Source organism: Amyelois transitella, chromosome 9 (genome assembly GCF_032362555.1).
Source record: "Amyelois transitella isolate CPQ chromosome 9, ilAmyTran1.1, whole genome shotgun sequence".
Lineage (NCBI taxonomy): Eukaryota > Metazoa > Arthropoda > Insecta > Lepidoptera > Pyralidae > Amyelois > Amyelois transitella.
This window is the reverse complement of record NC_083512.1, coordinates 2035757-2056606: the sequence shown is the minus strand read 5'-3', so window position 1 is coordinate 2056606 and position 20850 is coordinate 2035757. Positions and strand designations below refer to the sequence as shown.

The 20850-nt window shown below is 34.5% G+C and overlaps 1 protein-coding gene across 1 annotated transcript; it reads right to left on the bottom strand.

The window, feature by feature from the left end:
* Nucleotides 1-1538: 1538 nt before the first annotated feature.
* LOC106130337 (membrane alanyl aminopeptidase) lies at nucleotides 1539-20734 on the bottom strand. The gene is made up of 15 exons (XM_013329156.2): nucleotides 20595-20734; nucleotides 17114-17555; nucleotides 15051-15209; nucleotides 13938-14252; nucleotides 12876-13059; nucleotides 11119-11360; nucleotides 10086-10275; nucleotides 9525-9717; nucleotides 9145-9245; nucleotides 8664-8840; nucleotides 8041-8225; nucleotides 7490-7657; nucleotides 7019-7156; nucleotides 6439-6508; nucleotides 1539-3310 (listed from the first exon to the last, which is right to left on the bottom strand). The coding sequence occupies exons 2-15, from the start codon at nucleotides 17551-17553 to the stop codon at nucleotides 3104-3106; spliced, it is 2769 nt and encodes a 922-aa protein (XP_013184610.2). The 5' UTR covers nucleotides 17554-17555; nucleotides 20595-20734; the 3' UTR covers nucleotides 1539-3103.
* Between the last annotated feature and the right edge of the window lie 116 nt (nucleotides 20735-20850).

Below are 20850 nucleotides of genomic sequence, written 5' to 3'. Positions count from 1 at the left end.
CAATAAAGTTTTAAATAAAAAAAAAATCATAATCCACTTCGCAAATAATATCCGCAGTAATTTTCAAGTAATAAATGTGCGTCAAGGCGGTACTTGTATATGCCGTAATTTTCAAGAATAATTAGCTGTATACAATATTTTGTAGTATTCCTCCTTGCTTTAAACAAACAAATGTCGAAGGCGCTACAAAAACAATTTCTAAACAGAATGTATCTGACTGGGGTTAGTCCAATTTATACGTTTTTCGAAGTCTAAATTAACATATATTTGTTTAAACGGAACATACGTTTGCATTAAAAAAATGGAATATGTATCTATTATATGTAGGTATATATTCGGCAGATTAGATTGAAGTAATCTTCTAACCTCAAAATTTTCTAAAATAAAAGCTTTGTTTGCGTTTTCATTATACGGTGTTCCGATCCAAGTGATCTTGCTTTTTAAACAAACGCTAAAGGCGCCAAATAAATGTTATAAAAATAACCATTTCTAAACAGAAAGTGCATTACAATGCGGAACTAACGGCGTACTATTGTTCAATGGTAAGTGCTTCACCCACGTAAAGAAATTGTTTTGGCGCCAAAATGCAAACGCAATGTGTAGGACGGGATTATATGATATGTATTGTGTATACGCCTTTCTTAAAACATAGATGGCATGTTGAATAGATGCGGCAATGAAATGACGCGTAGGAATTAGTATACCTGTCGATTGAGTAATTTTTTTTATAAACATTATATTTTTAAGTATGTCTGTGTATTTATTGTAAGTCTTTTTAAAACTTCATAAAAAACATATTATGATCACGACCTTAGAAGCGGGAGAGGTCTGTAAGGAGGTAATCCAATGTCTCTGCCTACCCCAATAGGAGACAGACGTGATGGTATGTATATCAATTTTTATCATGTTTTTTGACATATTTTTATTCTTGGTATTCATGAGAAATGTTCATCTAGTTTTTAAACATCCTTGGTATGTTCAATACTCAATGAACCAGTGCTTTCTAATGTTCTTGTGATGTTCGAGTTTGATTTAATTCACAGACTACTTGTGTCCCGCGGTTTTGGTTGCGTTCAAAAAGCTATACCACGTGAGCTTTTAAGAAATTGGGTATCCTCTTTAAAACCCCTATTAATGAAACGCAGTTCCGTAATGACGGCCTTCAAGTTATGACTCTGCCTTCCTGTACATTAATGTTGTTTATTTGTTTAAAAATAGTAATTTTTAATAAATTTTGACAATTATCATCATCATTTCAGCTGTAGGACGACCACTGCTAAACAAAGGCCTTCCCCAAAAACGTGCATCCGACGTTTTTCAGCGTGGTTTTTTTGTTAATACTTACAAAAAATGTATATATTTGTTTTTGGTCATAATGATCTAAACTTTTTGTAGTTTTAGAAATAAAACTACTAAAATAATAGTGTGTTTTATTGTTTATCTTAAGCTTTTAAGTACTTCACCGTATTTAAAAAATTTTGCAAAGATCAGTTTTTGGGAAGTCAATGAATTAAAAATTGAAAAAAAAAAAACTTGACTACTTTTTATTAACAAACTTTATTGTGAAAACCTTAATTACACGTAACTGAATAATACAAAGAGTAATAATACAACATACTTAACTAAAAATTGAAACCTTTACTAGGTTGCCTGTACCATTGCCTAATAGAATTGTAATTTTTTTTTTGTAATGTTTTTTTCTAACCAACGTATTTTCTATTTTGCTTTAAAAGTAAAACTTGTATAAAAACAAGCCTTTGCATCTTATTTAGCGATTTAAGAAGGTTTTCATTTTTATTTCTTTCAGATTTAATAGTGTGATGTCAACTATTTAGCAGGTCATTGCGTTATATTGTTGTTACCACTCATCGACTTACAAACTATTAATTTAGATGTTTTTTCGTTTAGAACCCCTTCTTTTTTCTTGAATTTATTAGTGTTTTTTTGTAAAATCCTTTTAAGAATGGCGTCACGCGGACGGACAACAATTTTGAAACGATTTTGTGAATTAAAAGTTCCTGAATGCATTGAAAATGTATATCTAGGGTCTGCTTAACATTTTCTTATTATTTAAGTGAAAATATTAAAGTTAAAGGTTAAAAAAGGCTAACTTAGCCAATTTCATTTGGCATATACTTAACCTCTCCACTAAAAAACCCAATTGGGCATCATCAAATAAGTATTATGTACATTTACTTATAATATAATTATATTCCAATTAGTTTGACCTTAACACAACAAATTTTGTAATCATAATAATTATCGCTGATTTCGCACTTTATATAATTATTTTTTGTAAATAATTCTTAATGCGAGTGTCTAAATAAGTTTTAAAGTGGAGCCAAATCTCTTCTTATATCGAAATATAAAAATAAATACTTTGCATATATATATTACTTACTGTGTAAACATATTATTGTATAATAGCTCTTATACTTATTTACTAAAAAAACAAGGCATACGAAATATTTAAGTTAAATGTACATATTAACAAAAAAATGTCCATAATTTTTCAGACGACTTCAAAAATGGAGGATAAATCTTTGTGCTTTATTAGAAAATGAACTGGTTACTAATAACAGTATGCCGTCATTTTTGAAGTTCTGAAAAATCAGTATATAGAAATAATATCATTCTAGACTGGTCTCTAAATAAAATTTACGAAATAGATCAACTAAAGCACACTTATAATAAATAGAAAAGATTTGTGTATGTTTGTAACTAATAAACTCAAAAATTTATTTTAACGTATTAAATTTAAAAAATTTTTTTAAATTTGTCACAACCAAACAGAGCATACTTTTTTTAAGCAAAATGATTAAATTTAAAATTTTAATAGCAACTTCTTTAAATTAGTTTAGATCAGCTTCTGACAATGACAATTTACTGTTTCAATGATGAAGCTATTAATAAACTTAAGTACCTACTTATTGTACACTTAAAAATAAATGATCCTTATAAGATCTCTAATAAAAGTTAACAAATTGCTTTATACGTATTTGTGTAAAAATAAAAGATTTTTTATATTACAGAGAGGTCTAACGTTTGCCTTCGACTTTGCTTGGCAAGTTGAATCGTGTAAAAGCACCTTACACTTGGCCCTTTAATAAGCTAATACAAAAGCTCCAACCACAACAGTTAGCATTGTAAAGGACGGTACAAGGAATTGGGCGCGATTCCTGACACTATCCAGGACGTCTGCCTTATGGTCTTCTGCCCAGGATGCTGCCGCTATGACCTGGGAGAGGACGGCTCTGGCCCTGTTCACGGCTGATGCCTCACATTGGTTGCTGTCCAGGATGGCTGAGAACTGTGAAGGTAAAGATATATCTGTATATATACATATATACATATGTATAGTCACGTCTATATCCCATGCGGAGTATACAGAGTTTAAGGACGTCCTGGCAAAAGGTCAGGTCAAGAGTACCGGAAACCGCCGAGCTTGCATGAAGCGAGTTATGAATGTAGATGAAGCGAAGGAAGTGTGCAGAGATTGTGGCAAGTGGAAAGATGTAGTCTCTGTCTACCCCTCCGGGAAAGAGGCGTGGTTTTATGTATGTATACAGAGCCAACAGTCTTGAAAAGACTGAAAGGCCACGTTCAGCTGTATGGATTTATGATGGCATTGAGAATCAAATAGTGACAGGGAAGTGCAAGTGCAAGGGATATGGACGTGATTATTTGTATGTATGTTTTTGGAATATCCATAAATTTTTAATATAATCTCTTTCCCATGGATGTCGTAAAGGGCGACTAAGGGATAGGCTCTCAAAATTGGGATTCTACTTTTAGGCGATAGGCTAGCAACCTGTCACTATTTGAATCTCAATTCTATCATTAAGCCAAATAGCTGAACGTGGCCATTCAGTCTTTTCAAGACTGTTGGCTCTGTCTACCCAGCAGGGGATATAGACGTGACCATATGTATGCATGTAGGTATGTTTTAATATAATTTACGGAACCTCAAACAATTTCTGCGAAGAACGAACTAACCTTGGAAAATTAGCAAAAATTCACGTACATTGATATAACCTCAAATTAAGGACAATTTGTTTTCCACAATTAGCTTCTGGTTTGTTAGTGGCAATTGTTAAAATATTGTCAATTGATCGATTTTTATAATTGCCGTGTAATTTTTTGGCAGAACTATAAAGATTTTGCGAGGGGTTTGTATGAAAGACGATTGTCCAAAACAAAACGAAATAAAAAAAAAAAATTAAATTGATGTGTCTGTCACTATTTCTTTATTTTATTTTAATTACATTAATAAGGTGCTAAGATTAAGGATTGGTATGTAGGTAGCTGAAGACCCATAATAACATATAGGCTACTTTTTATCCCGGAGTTCCCACGGGATTGATTCCACGCGTACGAACTCGCCTCGCGGCGGCCTCTAGTCTAGACTAATATTATAAAGAGGAAAACTTTGTTTGTTTGGTTGTAATGAATAGGCTCAAAAACTACTGGACCGATTTTAAAAATTCTTTCACCATTCGTAAGCTACATTATCCACGAGTAACATAGACTATATTTTATTTTGGAAAAAAATAGGGTTCTGTAATAATATATAAAAATAATTGGCAAAACGGCGTTTGCCGGGTCAGCTAGTAATGAATAAACAAAGAGTTGGTGTCAGGCAGTTAGATGATCGATCACTTTGCCAATCATTTCACAGCATATTATGGCTTCGGTCCGTCTATTACGATAACGGCTTCACTCAAACATACAAGCACGTCTATATCTCTTGCGGTGTATACAGAGCCACATTAATCTGACTGGTTGGCTCATTGCTCAGTTTGCTAACTCATTGCCTAAAACAAGAATCCCAAGATTGTTAGCCTATCCCTTAGTAACCTAGTCGAGTGGTCCTATTTTTTTATTGGTGCTGAGAATCACACGACACAGTGATTGAAATAATCTATACTAATATTATAAAGCTGAAGAGTTTGTTTGTTTGTTTTTTGTTTGTTTGAACGTTCTAATCTCAGAAACTACTGGTTCGAATTGAAAAATTCTTTTTGTGTTGAATATATCGTATACCGAGGAAGGCTTTAGGCTTTAGGCATCACGCTGCAACTATTAGGAGCGAAGAAATAATGGAAAATGTGAAAAAAAAAACGGGGAAAATTATTCATCCTTGAGGGCTTCAATGATGCCAAAAATAACTATTCCACGCGGACGAAGTCGCAGGCACTGCTAGTTATAATTATCTCTGATAACAGGCAGGCAACGCCAGGCAGCCCGACCTTCCTTGAGAAATTTAGATTCGCATATTTTTAGAAAAATGCAATGTATCCATGCGAACAGATGAATTAAAAAAAAAACGGAAGGTCAAGATCGTATTTGCGATTTGGCCATCTTCCAAATTCAAACTATCTTCTAAATTCAAACCGAACATTTTTGCATGTAGGTTCGCAAGAATGGTAATGTATTTCTGCCGTGTGGTTTACGTCACTTTAGAATAGAACCACTCCATAACTTTTCCATATGGGTGTCGTAAAAGGTGATGGGTTTCATAAACTTGGGATTCCTTTTAAAGGCGATGGGCTAGCAACCTGTCACTATTGGAATCTCAATTCCATCGTGAAGTCATGATGGGCCACGTTTCGCTGTTAGGCCTAATAATAGATTTGACACTCAAGCAGTAACAGGTTGCTAGCCCATCGTATTAAAGAAGAATCCCCAGTTCATACGTCCATTCTTTTACGCCTTTTACGACATCCATGGGCAAGAGTGGTCCTATTTTTTTAAATTGGTGCCGAGAACCACACGGCTTCCCCGAATCTTTTTTTTTTTTACATGCCCTTTTCCACTAAGCCATTAGTCTATTGAGTGTCTACAAACAAGGTCTGTCGTAATGAATGTATGTTCAGCGTCGAGTGTTTGTCATTTGGGTCACAGTGACCCCATTAGGGCCGGGATAAACAACTGTATGGGCAGCATGGGCTCTGTGGCGCAGTGGTAATGATTTGCGGCTTATAAGTTCTGGGTTTGGTCCCGCCGAGGTCAAGATCTAAATTGGCTTTTTTTAGGGTCGTTGAAGATCCTCATGATTCTTCCGCATACACACACTCCCACACATAGTCATGTCTATATCCCTTGCGGCTTGCGGTTGCGGGGTAGACAGAGCCAACGGTCTTGAAGTCTGATAGGCTTCGTTCGGCTGTTCGGCTTGATGATGGAATTGAGATTCAAATACTGACCGTTTGCTAGCCTATCGCCTAAAAGGAGAATCCCAAGTTTGTAAGCCAATCATTTAGTCGCCTTTTACGACATCCATGGAAAAGTGATGAAGTACTCCTATTTTAAAGTACCGGAAATCGCACGACAATTTTGCATTTATAATATTTAAAATGAAAAGAATGGATGTGGAATGTGTATTTTTGTGAATGAATAAGTCATTAATATTTGGCCAAATTTAACAACCTTTCTTACCTTAGCAATATCTTCTTCAGAGTGTAATGAAGAGGCGATCGTCGTGAGGACTGTCTCCATGGATGGATATCTGTGGAAATGTCAAATGAAAGCGTTTATGAAGTTATAGGTATCCTAAGGGTTCCAACTGTTTATCTTGCTTCTTGTAATAATCTTGCTTCTAGTAAAAATTTGGTGTATACTAGAGTGTTTTATTTTTTACTAGCTGTGTCCGCGACTTCATCCGCGTGGAATAGTTATTTTGGGCATCATTGAAGCCCGCAAGGATGAATAACTTACCCCGATTTTTTTCACATTCTCCATTATTTCTTCGTTCCTAATAGTTGCAGCGTTAGGTTATATTGCCTAAAGCCTTCCTCGATAAATGGTCTATTCAACACAAAAATAATTTTTCAATTCAAACCAGTAGTTCTTGAGATTAGCGCGTTCAAGCAAACAAACAAACAAACTCTTCAGCTTTATAATATTAGTATAGATTTACCCTATAGGCTAGTTTAGAAATCATTTGTTCCGTAAATGCAGAAAACGTTTTGCTTATATTCTATTTCTGTGCATTTGTAATAAAGAAAATAATACTTACACACTACTCCATCGGGAACAGTCTAAGTTTTCTAGCACCACGTCCGCATGACTGCTGTTAGACAGAATACTCACGAGAGGGGATATCTGGTCTTGGGTTTTGATCGGACTATCTTCTTGTAGAACTGAGTCGAGGTATCTACATAAAATGAATTTGAGAATTTTCAATATTCGAACAATACATGTAGGTACATACATTCACATATATAGGTAACCACGTCTATTGTATTTCCTTCAATTTCAATAAAAAAATTTGGATATTCTAATCGGAATTCAGATTGATTGTATTAGTCCGTTAATTATTGTATTAGTCAGTCAGTAAGTAACTGTACGAGTCTACAAGTATGTTGACTGTTGGACATGACAATATTTTCTTATTGATGAGTTTTAAGTTGTAACGGTAACGTGTCTTTATTAGACAATTCAATACCTATTTGAAGGCAGATATTTTGTATCCAAAAAAAAAACTTACTCTTTCATTTTGTCTTCATCAGAAGTGCATCCCAGCACTTCAAGGATTGTTCTAGCCTCGTTAGCCACGTTTACTGTCAGCATTCTGTCCCACATGAAGTCATAGTCTGACCCGTCACCGTAACGGAGACCGTTGCAGTAAACTAGTGATCTGAGGCTAACCGGTACACTGTAATGAAAATGATGCAGTTTTACATACATATAATCACGTCTATATCCCTTGCGTGGTAGACAGAGCCAACAGTCTTGAAAAGACTGTTGGTAGAATTGAGATTCAAATAGTGACAGGTTGCTAGCCCGTCGCCTAAAACAAGAATCCCAAGTTTATAAGCCTATCCCTTAGTCGCCTTTATCAACATCCATGGGAACGAGATGGAGTGGTCCAATTCTTTTTTTATTGGTGCCGGGAACCACACTGCACCAATAAAAATGCAGTTTTGTGGGTGGGTAACGAAGTATGAACTTTATTATACTGACAATTGAATTGCAAGATATAGGCATAATTACGCGGATTTTCTTTCTTTTTATTAAATTCATAATCAGACAACTTACGAAGTGCCATTCTGTTTAAATCCTCTGAACATTTCCACGACATGATCTATGCAACCTTGATGTCCAACCTTACAGGCGTATTCCAGAATTTGAAGCCTGTTCCTGAGGGTTTCAAAACTATCATCCGACTGAGGCGTGTACCCCAATTGATTGATAATGTTCTCCATCAGACTGAGGGCATATTCCTGAAATAAGATAATATTTTATCAAAGTCAGCAATATTCGCGTGAGTTCAGAGTTCAGTTTCATATCTAATGTCTTCTTCTACGATACTATCTTCTTATACATACATAAAATCACGACTACAATTCAATAACTGTTTTGTAATTTGTTATATTTATTTTTATGTGCAATAAAGAGTTTACAAACAAAGAAACAAACAGATTCTCTGCCGGAGGGGTAGGCAGAGACTTAATATTTCCACTTGCTATGATCCCTGCATATTAGGTACTTATTTCCTGACCTTTTTTCACCAGGACAACTATAATTTAATTAAGGTATTTGTTCATCATGGTCTTTTTTCTCTTTGATATGCCTATTTCATTATTCCATTTTTCCATTAATGATAGTACTTTCCTGTAAATTTTCCTCCCTTCCTTCTAAAATAACATCACTTTACTTACTTCAATATACTTCACTTCATCAGTCTCCAAGTAACTGTTCCTCAACTTGTTCAGCCCACGAACAGCCGCATACCAAACTGAATAATCTTCCTCGTTTTTGAGAAATTCCAATACTTCATTAACCCTTCCAAAATCTACTACGTCAGCGTAGAAGAATGCAAATAAGTCATTAACGATCTGTAAATGTGAAAATCAAATAAAAATTTATCATCAAAAATTTGGAATTTTGGGCCATATGCTTTTCATAGATATACTGAGTTCTAAATTGTAAAAATGAATTGAAAACTAATAAGAACAATAATAGTAGAATAAGAATAAAATGTGTACTCAGTAATATATGAGCAAAAGATATATTTAATTGAAAAATAATATTAACCTATTGAGATGTATACCAAATGTACCACACAAATTTTTATCACACTATACGGGTTCAAGAGAGAGATAACATCCATTTGAAGGGTTTAATAATATTGTGTTTTACCTTAGCTCTGTTTAAATGATGAATAATATTTCTATCTTCTCCTTTTAAAGCTTGAGCAATTTTCCCCCACGTAATGTCATCGTAATTAACTCTATAAAAACCTGTTGAAGTAATGTCATCAGTATAGACAGATCTGATTTTTTTTAAAAGAAAACAATATAACATCAATTCCATCAATGAAGCCTTTGATTTGAAAGTGGTCCTCGAATATTTACTTAATAATACATACATACATACACAAATCACGTCTCTTTCCCGGAGGGGTAGACATAGACCACAACTTTCCACTTGCCGCGATATCAAATTCAAGTTATTAACCTTCTTATACTAGTCAATATAAAGCTTTTCTTGTCTGACTCGAATAGTCACTCTTTCCTTACCTGTTTCCTGAATATTGAATATAACCCAGGAGTCTTCATTCAAAGAACCGTTTAATGATATATTTTGTGTTTTATTATCCATAATGAGCACTGGCTTAGTGCCTGAAAAGTTTGGTGACGCTTTCGTTGTGTAAGTAATTGGAATTCTGTATACTTCCTCAGATGAACGAGACGAGTTTATATAGAAGCGATTCTGAAAGAAGACAAAAAGGAACACGAAGTTTTAAATCTAACGTCAAGTTCAGTTGAATTCACTTCGTTACCATAGACATTGTCCAAGAAATTGTGCGTTTGATAATTGTGTCATAATATTCTTAATATCTGTTTGCCGGAATCTGTTAAGAGCTCTCAGTAATTATTTAATAAACTTCCCGTTACTTGCAAGAAGATTTAGTTTGTGCGTAAAATTAAATTAATGATTTTCAAATGATGTAGAATCAGTTCAATTACAACTATCACAAGAAACTGTTGTAAAATAGATTTAGATTATAAAATTTATATTATTTAAAGGAATATCTTCCAAATGTTCAGTTCATATAAAATCAGAATTTCTTATCCTACCTGTGTTAGAGATGCTGTTGCGCTTTCATAGTCTACATTGACAGTGAGAATGGGATGTCCAGCCTGCGTTATCCAAGAGCTCATGACATCCTTGATGGTGAGTCCAGGGTAGGAAGACATGGCATTAGTGCTCAGCACTCCAGCGTTGAGTCCTTCGTAAAGCTGGTCGGGGTAGCCAGAGCCGAATCTTCTGTAAGTGATATAAATTGTATAAACTTTTTACCTTTGCCGTGTGGTTCCCAGCACCAATACAAAAATCTCTTTCCCATGGGTGTCGTAAAAGGCGACTAAGTGATAGGTTTACAAACTTGGGATTCTTTTTTAGGCAATGGGATACCAACCTGTCACTATTTAAATCTCAATTCTTTCATTAAGCCGAATAGCTGAACGTGGCCATTCAGTCTTTTCAAGACTGTTGGCTCTGTCTACCCCGCAAGGGATATAGACCTGACCATATGTATGTATGTAAACCTTTAAGCTGCAACAGGTGAACTTAATGGTGGAAGAGTTTTTGTCATTCGTAGTTGCATTTATACAAAAAATATAAAACATACATCTTTATCCCTTACAAGGTAGACATAGCCAACAGTCCCGCAAAGACTGAAGACCACGTTCAGTTAATTTTATAATATTTTGTAAATAAAAACGTATTTAGATGGATTTAATAACTTTAGTTTTACTGGTGTTTAGTGTGTCTGTTTAATCTACGGTTATCTTATTTTGGAATATTACAATATAGCGAAAGTTGTAAGATTTGATCCTGACCATATTTTTTATCGTCAACCATCTTGAAGAACATATTTTAATAACGAAACCCATTGATTTCAATATTTTTTTAATGTCTGGTCAATAGGAGATTACTGTCACAATTTGAAGCTCAATTGTTTGATTAAACAGCTGAAGGTGAACGTCTTTTCAAGACTGTTGGCTCTGTCTACCCCGCAAGGGATATAGACGTGATGATATGTATGTACCTATGTATGTAGAAGATAAGCGGAATGTGCGTGGTTGTAAAAAAAATATAGGTACTTACGATGCACTCAAATAGGAGTTCAATCCGAACTTGAACGCTTGATCACCGACCAAATGATGGATCATTCTTATGACGGAGCCGGCTTTTTGGTAAGTTATTGTTCCAAAATGATCACTGATCTCTGCAGGAGAGTTGACGTCATCATTGGAAATTGGAGGTGAAGTGGGTGAGTTGTCGGCGTCGTAAGCAGCGTATACTGAACCTGTGACTAGGATGTCGTCGGAGCCGAGTTCGGGTTCAATCTAAAATGATAAAAAAAGAAAAAACAAAAGATTTTTTTTTCACTACATAGTATAAAACAAAATCGCTATTTTAGTCTGTTTGTCTGTATGCTTAAATCTTTAAAATTACGCAACGGATTTTGATGCGGTTTTTTGTAACAAGTAGAGTGATTCAAGAGGAAGGTTTTTATGTAGGTATAATTTTTTCCGAATTTTGCACCCGTGCGAAGCCGGGGCGGGTCGCTAGTATTTTATAAGTTGCGCTTTGTAATAAGGTCAATGGTCTCTCTTCTATTGTTATGCTGTTAAACTAATAACAGTATCGGCTAATTATAACTTTAGTTAAAATAATCAAGCAAAAATAACATATCTATTAACAGCAGCGCAGCTATAAAGCAAACTGTCAATTTTTTAAATTAACCGTATTTGAGAAAAATAACTATGATACATATTTTTTCTATAGAATATATATATGTATACACATAGCCACGTCTATATCTCTCACGGGGTAGACAAAGCCAATAGTCTTGAAAAGACTGATTAGAAGCGAGATTAGATTAGATTTAGAGATTATTAGTAGTGATAGGTTGCTAACCCAATGCCTAAAAAAATCCCAAGTTTATAAGACTATCCATTTGTCGCCTTTCACGACATCCATGGGAAAGAGATGGAGTGGTCCTATTCTTTTTAATATTGGTGCCGGGAATCGTACATAATAAAATTCCAATTAGAAATGTTGAACAAAATTAATATTGTAAATTTTACTTGTTTAATACTTAGGTAATAATTTGTGTGGTAATAATTCACCTGCAGTTAGTTTGAACGTGAACAAGCAGTTATCACTTGTCATAAACATCATTAAATACCTCGGAAGTGTTGAAGGTACATTATATTATCAGGTAATAATTGTGTTTTCACAGCATTTGATATCATTGATATGGTATTTTAGTTTTGCTCAGATGTTTTGTGTGTCTACATAGTGAATTGATATGAAAAAAATGTGTGGTAGAAATCACGCGATAATTTTTTTTAAGCCAGTTTACGACTTGTTCACATTAGAATATGCTAATATTGTGCTACAATAAATATTAGTTAAAGTAAAATTGTAATGATGACATTTTGCGATTTTTACCTTACATGCACCAATTATTTTTTCAACTTCTTTAGGGCGAGAATATATGTATATACCTAGGCCATTATATTATGACTTTCAATATACATAGGTACTCTTACAATACTCATCTGTCAATAATTTTTAGAACAAAATATTGATGGAATAACTGATAGAGTATGTTCTATCTACCGATAAGATATTATAAATAGGAAAGTTTGTATGTCAGGATGTCAGTATGAATGTTTGTTACTCTTTCACGCAAAAACTACTTAACCAATTACGATGAAATTTGGCATGTAAGTAGCTGAAGGAAGATAAACATATAGGCTTTTTATCCCGGAGTTTCGGGATTGAAAGGGTTTCCATGCGGACGAAGTCGCGGGCCTCTATTTTAAATATAAAAAGAAATTAATGATATTCACCATAGCAGTGATGTAATCCTGGAAGTAATTGGCGAAGCCCTCATTGAGCCACGTGTCGCTCCACCAATGACAGGTGACGAGGTTCCCAAACCACATATGGGTGGTCTCGTGGGCTAAGATCTGGGCCACTCTGTATTTGTAATAGGGCATAGATTCCTCGGGCACGTAGAGGAGTAAGGCTTCCCTGTGGAAGTTCATGATGTGAATGAGGAATATAGAGGAGTTATATCACAATCTACATCAGATAATAGCTTGAGAGCCGTGTGGTTCCCGGCACCTATAAAAAAAAGAATAGGACCACTCCTTCTCTTTCCCATGGATGTCGTAAAAGGCGATTAAGGGATAGGCTTATAAACTTGGGATTCCTCTTTTAGGCGATGGGTTAGCAACCTGTCACTATTTGAATCTCAATACTATCATCGAACCAAATAGCTAAACGTGGCCTATCAGTCTTTTCAAGACTATTGGCTCTGTCTACCCCGCAAGGGATATATATTTGACGGCCTCTGTGGCGCAGCGGTAGTGCGCTTGTCTGTGACATCGGGGGTCCCGGGTTCAAATCCCGGCCAGGGCATGATGAGAAACGAACTTTCTCCGATTGGCCTGGGTCTTGGATGTTTATCTATATAAGTATTTATAATAAAATATAGTATCGTTGAGTTAGTATCTCGTAACACAAGTCTCGAACTTACTTCGAGGCTAACTCAATCAGTGTAATTTGTCCCGTAAAAAAAAAAAAAAAAAAAAAAATATAGACGTGACTATATGTATGTATGTCATAGCTTGAGACTGTTTAATGCGTTAGGTGGTATTGTCCTTTAGTCACCTCAAGTGACATTTTCAGAAAGAGATGAAGTCCATTAGTCTCTAGTCTACTCTCTTGACTTAATTGCAATGTTGTTATTTTTTTTTTATAAAATATGTTCTTTTATAGACAAAATTTTTATTTTCAGTAATTTTTTCGTAATTCGTATTCTATGATTGTGTTGCAAAAGTACTTTGTATTCTTTCTTACATTCATGTTAAGTTAAGTACATACACCATAATAAATAACTAACAAACCTGTAAGTAACCAGTCCCCAATTCTCCATAGCGCCGGCCCTAAAATCGGGCAACGCCACGTGATCCAACTTGAGATGTTCATTTGACGAATAGTAATCTATGCCGAAGTAATTACCAAGTTCACGTACGACTCTCTCTCCGAATTCGAAAGCAAAGACAGTTTGATTCAAGGCTTCAGGTCTTGAATATATGCCAAAGTTGCTGTCGTTAGTACTTCTAACGTCGAATTCTGAGATAACAAAAGCAACGAGGTAGGTGGGCATAATCGGAGTGGTGTAGAATGTTTCTCTCACCATTGGGACGGAGTTGGAAACGCTGAAATTGGAAACAAAAAGTTTATTAATAACAGTGTTTATTGATATGATAACTTAAGGCCAGTCGTTGAAATTGAAAAAAGTAGGCATTTCTTTAGAAAAGCGTGGCTCCTAATTTTATAGTCCCTTTCTTGAATCTAACTTAAACTTAGAAAAGAAGACTCGAGTCAAGATGTCAAGGGTCAAGAGACATGATTTCATAATTTTAATCTGTACGATTTGTGTCTATATAAATAACGAGTGATATTGGGTAATTTTGAGTGTTATGTGTTTTGAGTGTTATGTGAAATTGAAACAATTTTTGTCGTAGACGTAAAAAGACCTTAAATCTTAGAAGACATGGAAACTTATCTTCTTCAAATAGTATACAAGTAGCTTTATGAATTCAACAATCTGCAGATCGTAAATAACAATCCAAGATAAGCACCTTCGTAGATAAACAATATCTTCTTGAAAATATGTTCGTCACTACATAGATAAAATGATTGGAGATAAAAACATTCAGAAGGATGAACTAAAGTATTTGGTGTTTGTATCAAAGAGATATTCTTTTGACAAAAGAAATTTCATAATCGCACAAAAGACAACATTCAGATGGAAGGCTACCTATGTTTCAGTTTGGAAAAATACTCTGAGAAAAAATGTGTTTGAATTATCTACTATGACATGACTTTTAAATTATTGCTTAGCTAACAAATATTAATAACTTTCATTTTGAATCTCAACTGAATTGAATGATGACCATTGTGTCAATATATACGAGTACAAAATAATTAACACAATACGTTGCAATATTTACATGTTCTCAGTTGTCATAATTTTCATATTTGACAGGGATGGCTTGAAGTTTACTGGTCGGGTTATAGTCAAGTCGAATGTTGCCTTCAAGCCGGGCTCATCGAAACACGGGAACACCTTCCTAGCGTGCGTCGGCTCCATTTGGGTGGCCCCAAGCCATCTGTAAGCAATTTCAGAGATTAACCATCGATTTTGTTTATCTGATGGCGAATTGATGATTTAAGCGTACAGCTGAAAGTAAAGGCTAGGATATTAAAATTGAAATGAAGTTATTTACCAAACAAATTAATCTTCTGAATGTATACCTTCAAATTTGCATGCGATAAATTTTAAAAAGAGGTTTATGGAGAACAAATTAATAAATAATTAATTGTTTAGCTGAAATTTTCATTTGATTTAGACTTTCTCCAAGGAAGTATTGTTAGAGTTTCTAATGAATCTAAGCGAAGTTCCAAACATGATAATTCATTTAAAGTTGTTTAGTACGTACACTTAACCGCGAAGAAACCTGTTATTCTACAGTTTTGGTATTTATCTGCAGTTGATGGTATAACGATATAGATTATCATTTGTTATTAATAAGCTCAGGGACACAGAAATAACAAAAATAAGACATTTTCTCAATGTTCATGAATAAATTGCAGATGTAAAACAATTAAATACATGTAACTTCCAAGACCCAGGTCTATTAGAAAAAAATCTGTTTTCCATCATGGCCTGACCAGGGAGATTTTGGTTCAGATACTAGTATCCGACAATTGCGTCAAACATATAGTCATAAATTAATTCTACCCGTTTTATGCCATCTCATTCAGTTTGAACTTCTCAGATTATCAGTCTGTCATAAAGATTGGTTTCCTGAAATGCAACAAGATGTTTGAACTGAACTTAAAATGAGTAGGAAAGATAACGAAAAATGTACAAATAGTTATATTATTCAACGTTAACTTTCGCTTATTTATAGCATTTGTAATTACATAGTATATTTTGTTTCATCCTTAATGAGGATCTAAATTTTAACTGAAGCTAACGCCGAGGAGGAAGAACAATCTTCTAAAAATGTTAAAGTTTTGAATGAAGGCGAGAAAAGATTGCATCTAATGTATAAACCGCTATGCTGAGCCAAAAATGTTCTTTTTCATTTGTTCGGACATATATAAACAGCTAAATAATGAAGCATACAAAGTCCACCTATAATAAAAGTGATAGAACATATAAGTCTTCTCTTCTTTCTTTTCACAGAAAATAAATATAAGTGTTGCAAAGCAAAACATATAGAACCTTAGATCATGTAAGTGTTTGTAAAGCTTATCCAGAAATACATGATACTGTATCCAGTCTTGGAGGCGGCATTATACTAGCGCCCCGTTTACTTGATGTCTTTTCCTGTGATATTTTCCATATATCCATCTTTAAACCGTGCTATGAATCGTATTTTAAAGTCATATGACCTACAATATCAAGTTTCGCAGTTTCGATAACCATGATCGTGTGGATTTTGCAATTGAAATCATAAGTGTGTCTGAGTGGTTCTATTTCATTGAGCTCACTATTTGATGTAAGATAAGAATTAGAGACTACTTTATGACAGCATATAATATAGATATTTAATCTGTCTTATTATTTATTTATAAGGCAACACAACAGACACTAACTAATAAGATACAAGGTTTCTAAATAACTAAAATTGTTCCAACTTAGGTGGACTGTGGTCATTTGAAGCTAACAGAAAGGAGTAGTCTTACGAGTAGAAATGGCTTTCACTTTATTGCGTTTTATGTTGTTGGCTATATAATGCTTACATGGTTGAATGTTCTATAAAGTAGACTATTCAACCATTCACCAATCGGAGTCATCATAATAAGCCACATTTATAATTACCACATATATAAATATTAATCGAAAATTTTCCATCAAAAAGTGGTCATTATTTATGTTTAGCAAAAACTTTGGTAAATAATAGCAGGAGATTCTAAGTACAATGAATTATCTACCTGTCTGTTACCTTTTTTTTAAATTTGTTTGAGTAATGATTTAGTTTCATAAATAATAAATTCCACTTACTTTTTCACACCTCCTTCTACGTAGAAATTTCTGTAGAATCCGTTCAAATCTGTTCTTATAGGCCCAGTGTACACAATTCTCAAAGTGTAAGCGACACCTACCGCTAATTCACTTTGTAGATTGATGAAAGCAAAATCGTAAGTTGTGTTAAATTCTAATGGATTTGTTACAGCAAAATTGATGCTTGGAGTTAACTCCACATCATTAATTGTATAGTTTAGATCTCGTGAATGAAATTTGATTTGGTCAATAGGTGCTGTGGTTGTAAAAGTTATTACAACTTCTCCATCGAATGTAAATGCTCGGGAGTCATTTGTATCAAAAGTGGGATTAACAGTTATTCTGTAATTAGATGGAACTATAGGCGTATTGAGTCTGTAGTTTGTGTCTCCATAGGTAAAGCCTATGAATAGTAGTGGAAGCAGTATTCGGAGCCCCATATCTGAAAAGATGAAAGTATTTGTTATTAAATAATATGTTATTAAATATTGTGCCGTGTGGTTCCCGGCACCAATACAAAAAAGAATAAATAAATATATACGGGACAAATCACACTGATTGAGCTAGCCTCGAAGTAAGTTCGAGACTTGTGTTACGAGATACTAACTCAACGATAGTATATTTTATAATAAATACTATATAGATAAACATTCAAGACCCAGGCCAATCAGAAAAAGTTATTTTTCTCTCCATTGTCACAGACAAGCTTACTACCGCTGAGACCGTAAATAAACAATATCATACCTGGACGTATATAATCTATGTACTTAAGTATATATCACCAAAATAAATACTAGTAAGTACAAACAAATACTGTTTTTAATACACGTAGGTAGATATAGTATTGTTTTCTTACAGAAGCATTAATTAAATGGATCTACCTTCACACTATTTATAAAGCAATGTTGATTAAAACACAAGTTGATATATTCATATCTTACAGCGTCCAGCGACTCTTTTCAGAGTTAAAAAATATCATCATATATTCAGTAAACATATTTTACAATACATGTTGTGGACTGCTTCTTGTATGATAATGACCCTCGTGACCACAAACTTCGCTGTTCCAAAGCATTTTATATGATGAATTATATACTTTAGTTTCAGAATAATCTTTTTGTTACGATGAGGAAAACACACGGTGAGGATGCAACTGGTACTAAAGCCAGGAGTAAGAAGAACAAATCATCATGAAGGAAATAGTTAAAGAGGACCCGTTGTTGGGAGGACTGCCTATATGTGCCAATACTATAAGCTTGAATTTATTTGAAATCTGGGCACTTATTGCACACATACATACATATAATCACGTCTATATCCCTTGCGGAGTAGACGGAACCAACAGTCTTAAAAATACTGATTGGCCACGTTCAGCTGTTTGGCTTAATAATAGAATTAACATAAGTAAGTAATTTATTTGACGTCAATCAATGTTGTGAAACCAAACGTTTTGACAATTATTAAGAGATTATGAAGTATCCTATAATAATGAATAAAAATTTTGAATTTGAATTTGAATTGAGATTCAAATAGCGACAGGTCGCTAGCCCAACGCCTAAAAGGAGAATCCCAAGTTTATAAGCTTATCCCTTTGTCGCCTTTACGACATCGATCGAAACGAGATGGGGTGGTCCTATTCTTACCACACGACGAATTTCTGTACTTATCTTATTATCATGTATTGTTAAATTTTATCAGTTGTTGAGAAAAATGACAATTCAGATTATGAAACCGTGTAGTATTTTGAAGGTTACTGACACCCTTGAGTTAGTACGAATCAGGTCGAGAAGTTTGTATCAGAAGTGGTAAGTATAAGAAGTTATTCATTACTAACATTGAAATACAAACAAAATTAAAAACCATACATACATATAGTTACGTCTATATCCCTTGCGGGGTAGTCAGAGCCAACAGTCTTGAAAAGACTGATAGGCCACGTTCAGCTTTTTGGCTTGGTGATAGAATTGAGATTCAAATAATGACAGGTTGCTAGCCCATCGCCTAAAAGCAGAATCCCAAGTTTATAAGCCTATCCCTTAGTCGCCTTTTACGACATCCATGGGAACGAGATGGAGTGGTCTTATTATTATTTTTTATTGGTGCCGGGTACCACACGGCACAAAAAAATGAAATCCTCATAATTTAACCTGAATAATTTAATTTCATTACTGTATAACTTTATTCATTTCTTTAAATTAACACACTACTATTTTTTCTATATCCCTTGCGGGATAAACAGAGCCAGCTTTCTAGGAAACTGAAAGGCCACGTTCAGTTGAATGGCTTCATGATGGAATTGAGATTCAAATAGTGACAGCTATACGCCTATCGCCTACAAGGGGAATCCCAAGTTTATAAACCCTTAAAATTAATATTGAGCTATACCCAAAATACGTTCAAAACTTATGATAACGGATAAATCAATGATGCTATTTTCATATTTATAGTCTGTCTACGCGTCCGTTTGCATGTATGTATGTATTTACACCAAAACTACTCTAAACATATTATATGTTTTTGAAGCTATTAATCCTGCATTAAACTTGGGATAATATTTTTTGGCGATGGGCTAGTAACATGTCACTATTTGTATCTCAATTCTACTATTAAGCCAAACAGCTGAATGTGGCCTATCAATTTTTTTAAGACTGTACCTGACCGACGTCTACATCCCTTGCGGGGTAGACACCCCGCAAGGGATGTAAACGTGTCTATATGTATGTGTAATATAATCTTAGCTACCAAATGGGATATAATTCATTTTTGTATCTCGTTTCTGTTATATGACAACCTTATTTTAAGAATAGTACCTACACATATTGTTGCGAGTTCCTATTCAATGACACAAACGTTTCTAATTTTAGGAGCTAGCTTCACAAGTGACAGTTTCTATGACAATATATACCTAAGTATGCAGTGATAGACTCGAGTTCAAATTCAAATATAAATCTTCTTCCTCCTGGCTTTAGTCCCGGTTGCATCCACACCACTCTGGAGAGACGCCCGGGGTAAGCGCTTGACCATGATTCCTAGATTGAGTGAGTCAGGTTTTTACACGAAGCGACTCCCGTGTGACCTATGCAAACTTTGCAAGAAAACATAACCCGTATTGGATCATATGGTCTCACATCCAGTTTCCTAAATGTGCAGGTTTCCTCATGATATTTTTCCTCGCCGTAAGAGCATCGGTTAGTTATCAAACTAATGTCCATAACTTCGAAAATAAGTCATTGATACATGGTCGCGTGGGATTCGAACCGGTGCAATTATTAGCGCAACCGCTTTTTAACCAGATACCTTACAGATTACCGACGCTCAAATTCAAATATAAATATACTAGAGAAAATAAAAGTACTAAGTTTTGGCCATTTGGCTACCAATACCTAAAATACTATTGTAACTGTTCGCTTTGCGACTTCGTGACTTCGCCAACGAAGTCACGGACATCAGCTAGTGTTTAGATACGAGAAAATGTACTCACCTAATGCTACTTATAGTTTACCAACGGAGACTGCTTGTATCTCAATCGTGACAACGGTTTTATTCATCACTCAAGTGATAAAATTGATAAGGCTAGAAATAATAACGTTCCTATGTGGTTTCTTGTAATGTAAATTTTACAATGCATTCAACACTGTTTACACGTGACGTGATTATTGGTGTATTAAATCATACACATACATACATTTATATGGTGTCGTCTATATCCCTTGTGGAGTAGACAGAGCTAACATTCT

What these genes read in the sequence shown, in the direction of transcription:
- LOC106130337 (XM_013329156.2), bottom strand. Translation starts at nt 17,553, where the DNA reads ATGGGGCTCCGAATACTGCTTCCACTACTATTCATAGGCTTTACCTAT. An exon ending in ATTATGACAACTGAGAACAT is followed by an intron (nt 14,253 to 15,050) that starts GTAAATATTGCA and finishes TTCCAATTTCAG; the next exon opens with CGTTTCCAACTCCGTCCCAA. An exon ending in CTGAAGAAGATATTGCTAAG is followed by an intron (nt 3,311 to 6,438) that starts GTAAGAAAGGTT and finishes TTACCTTCACAG; the next exon opens with TTCTCAGCCATCCTGGACAG.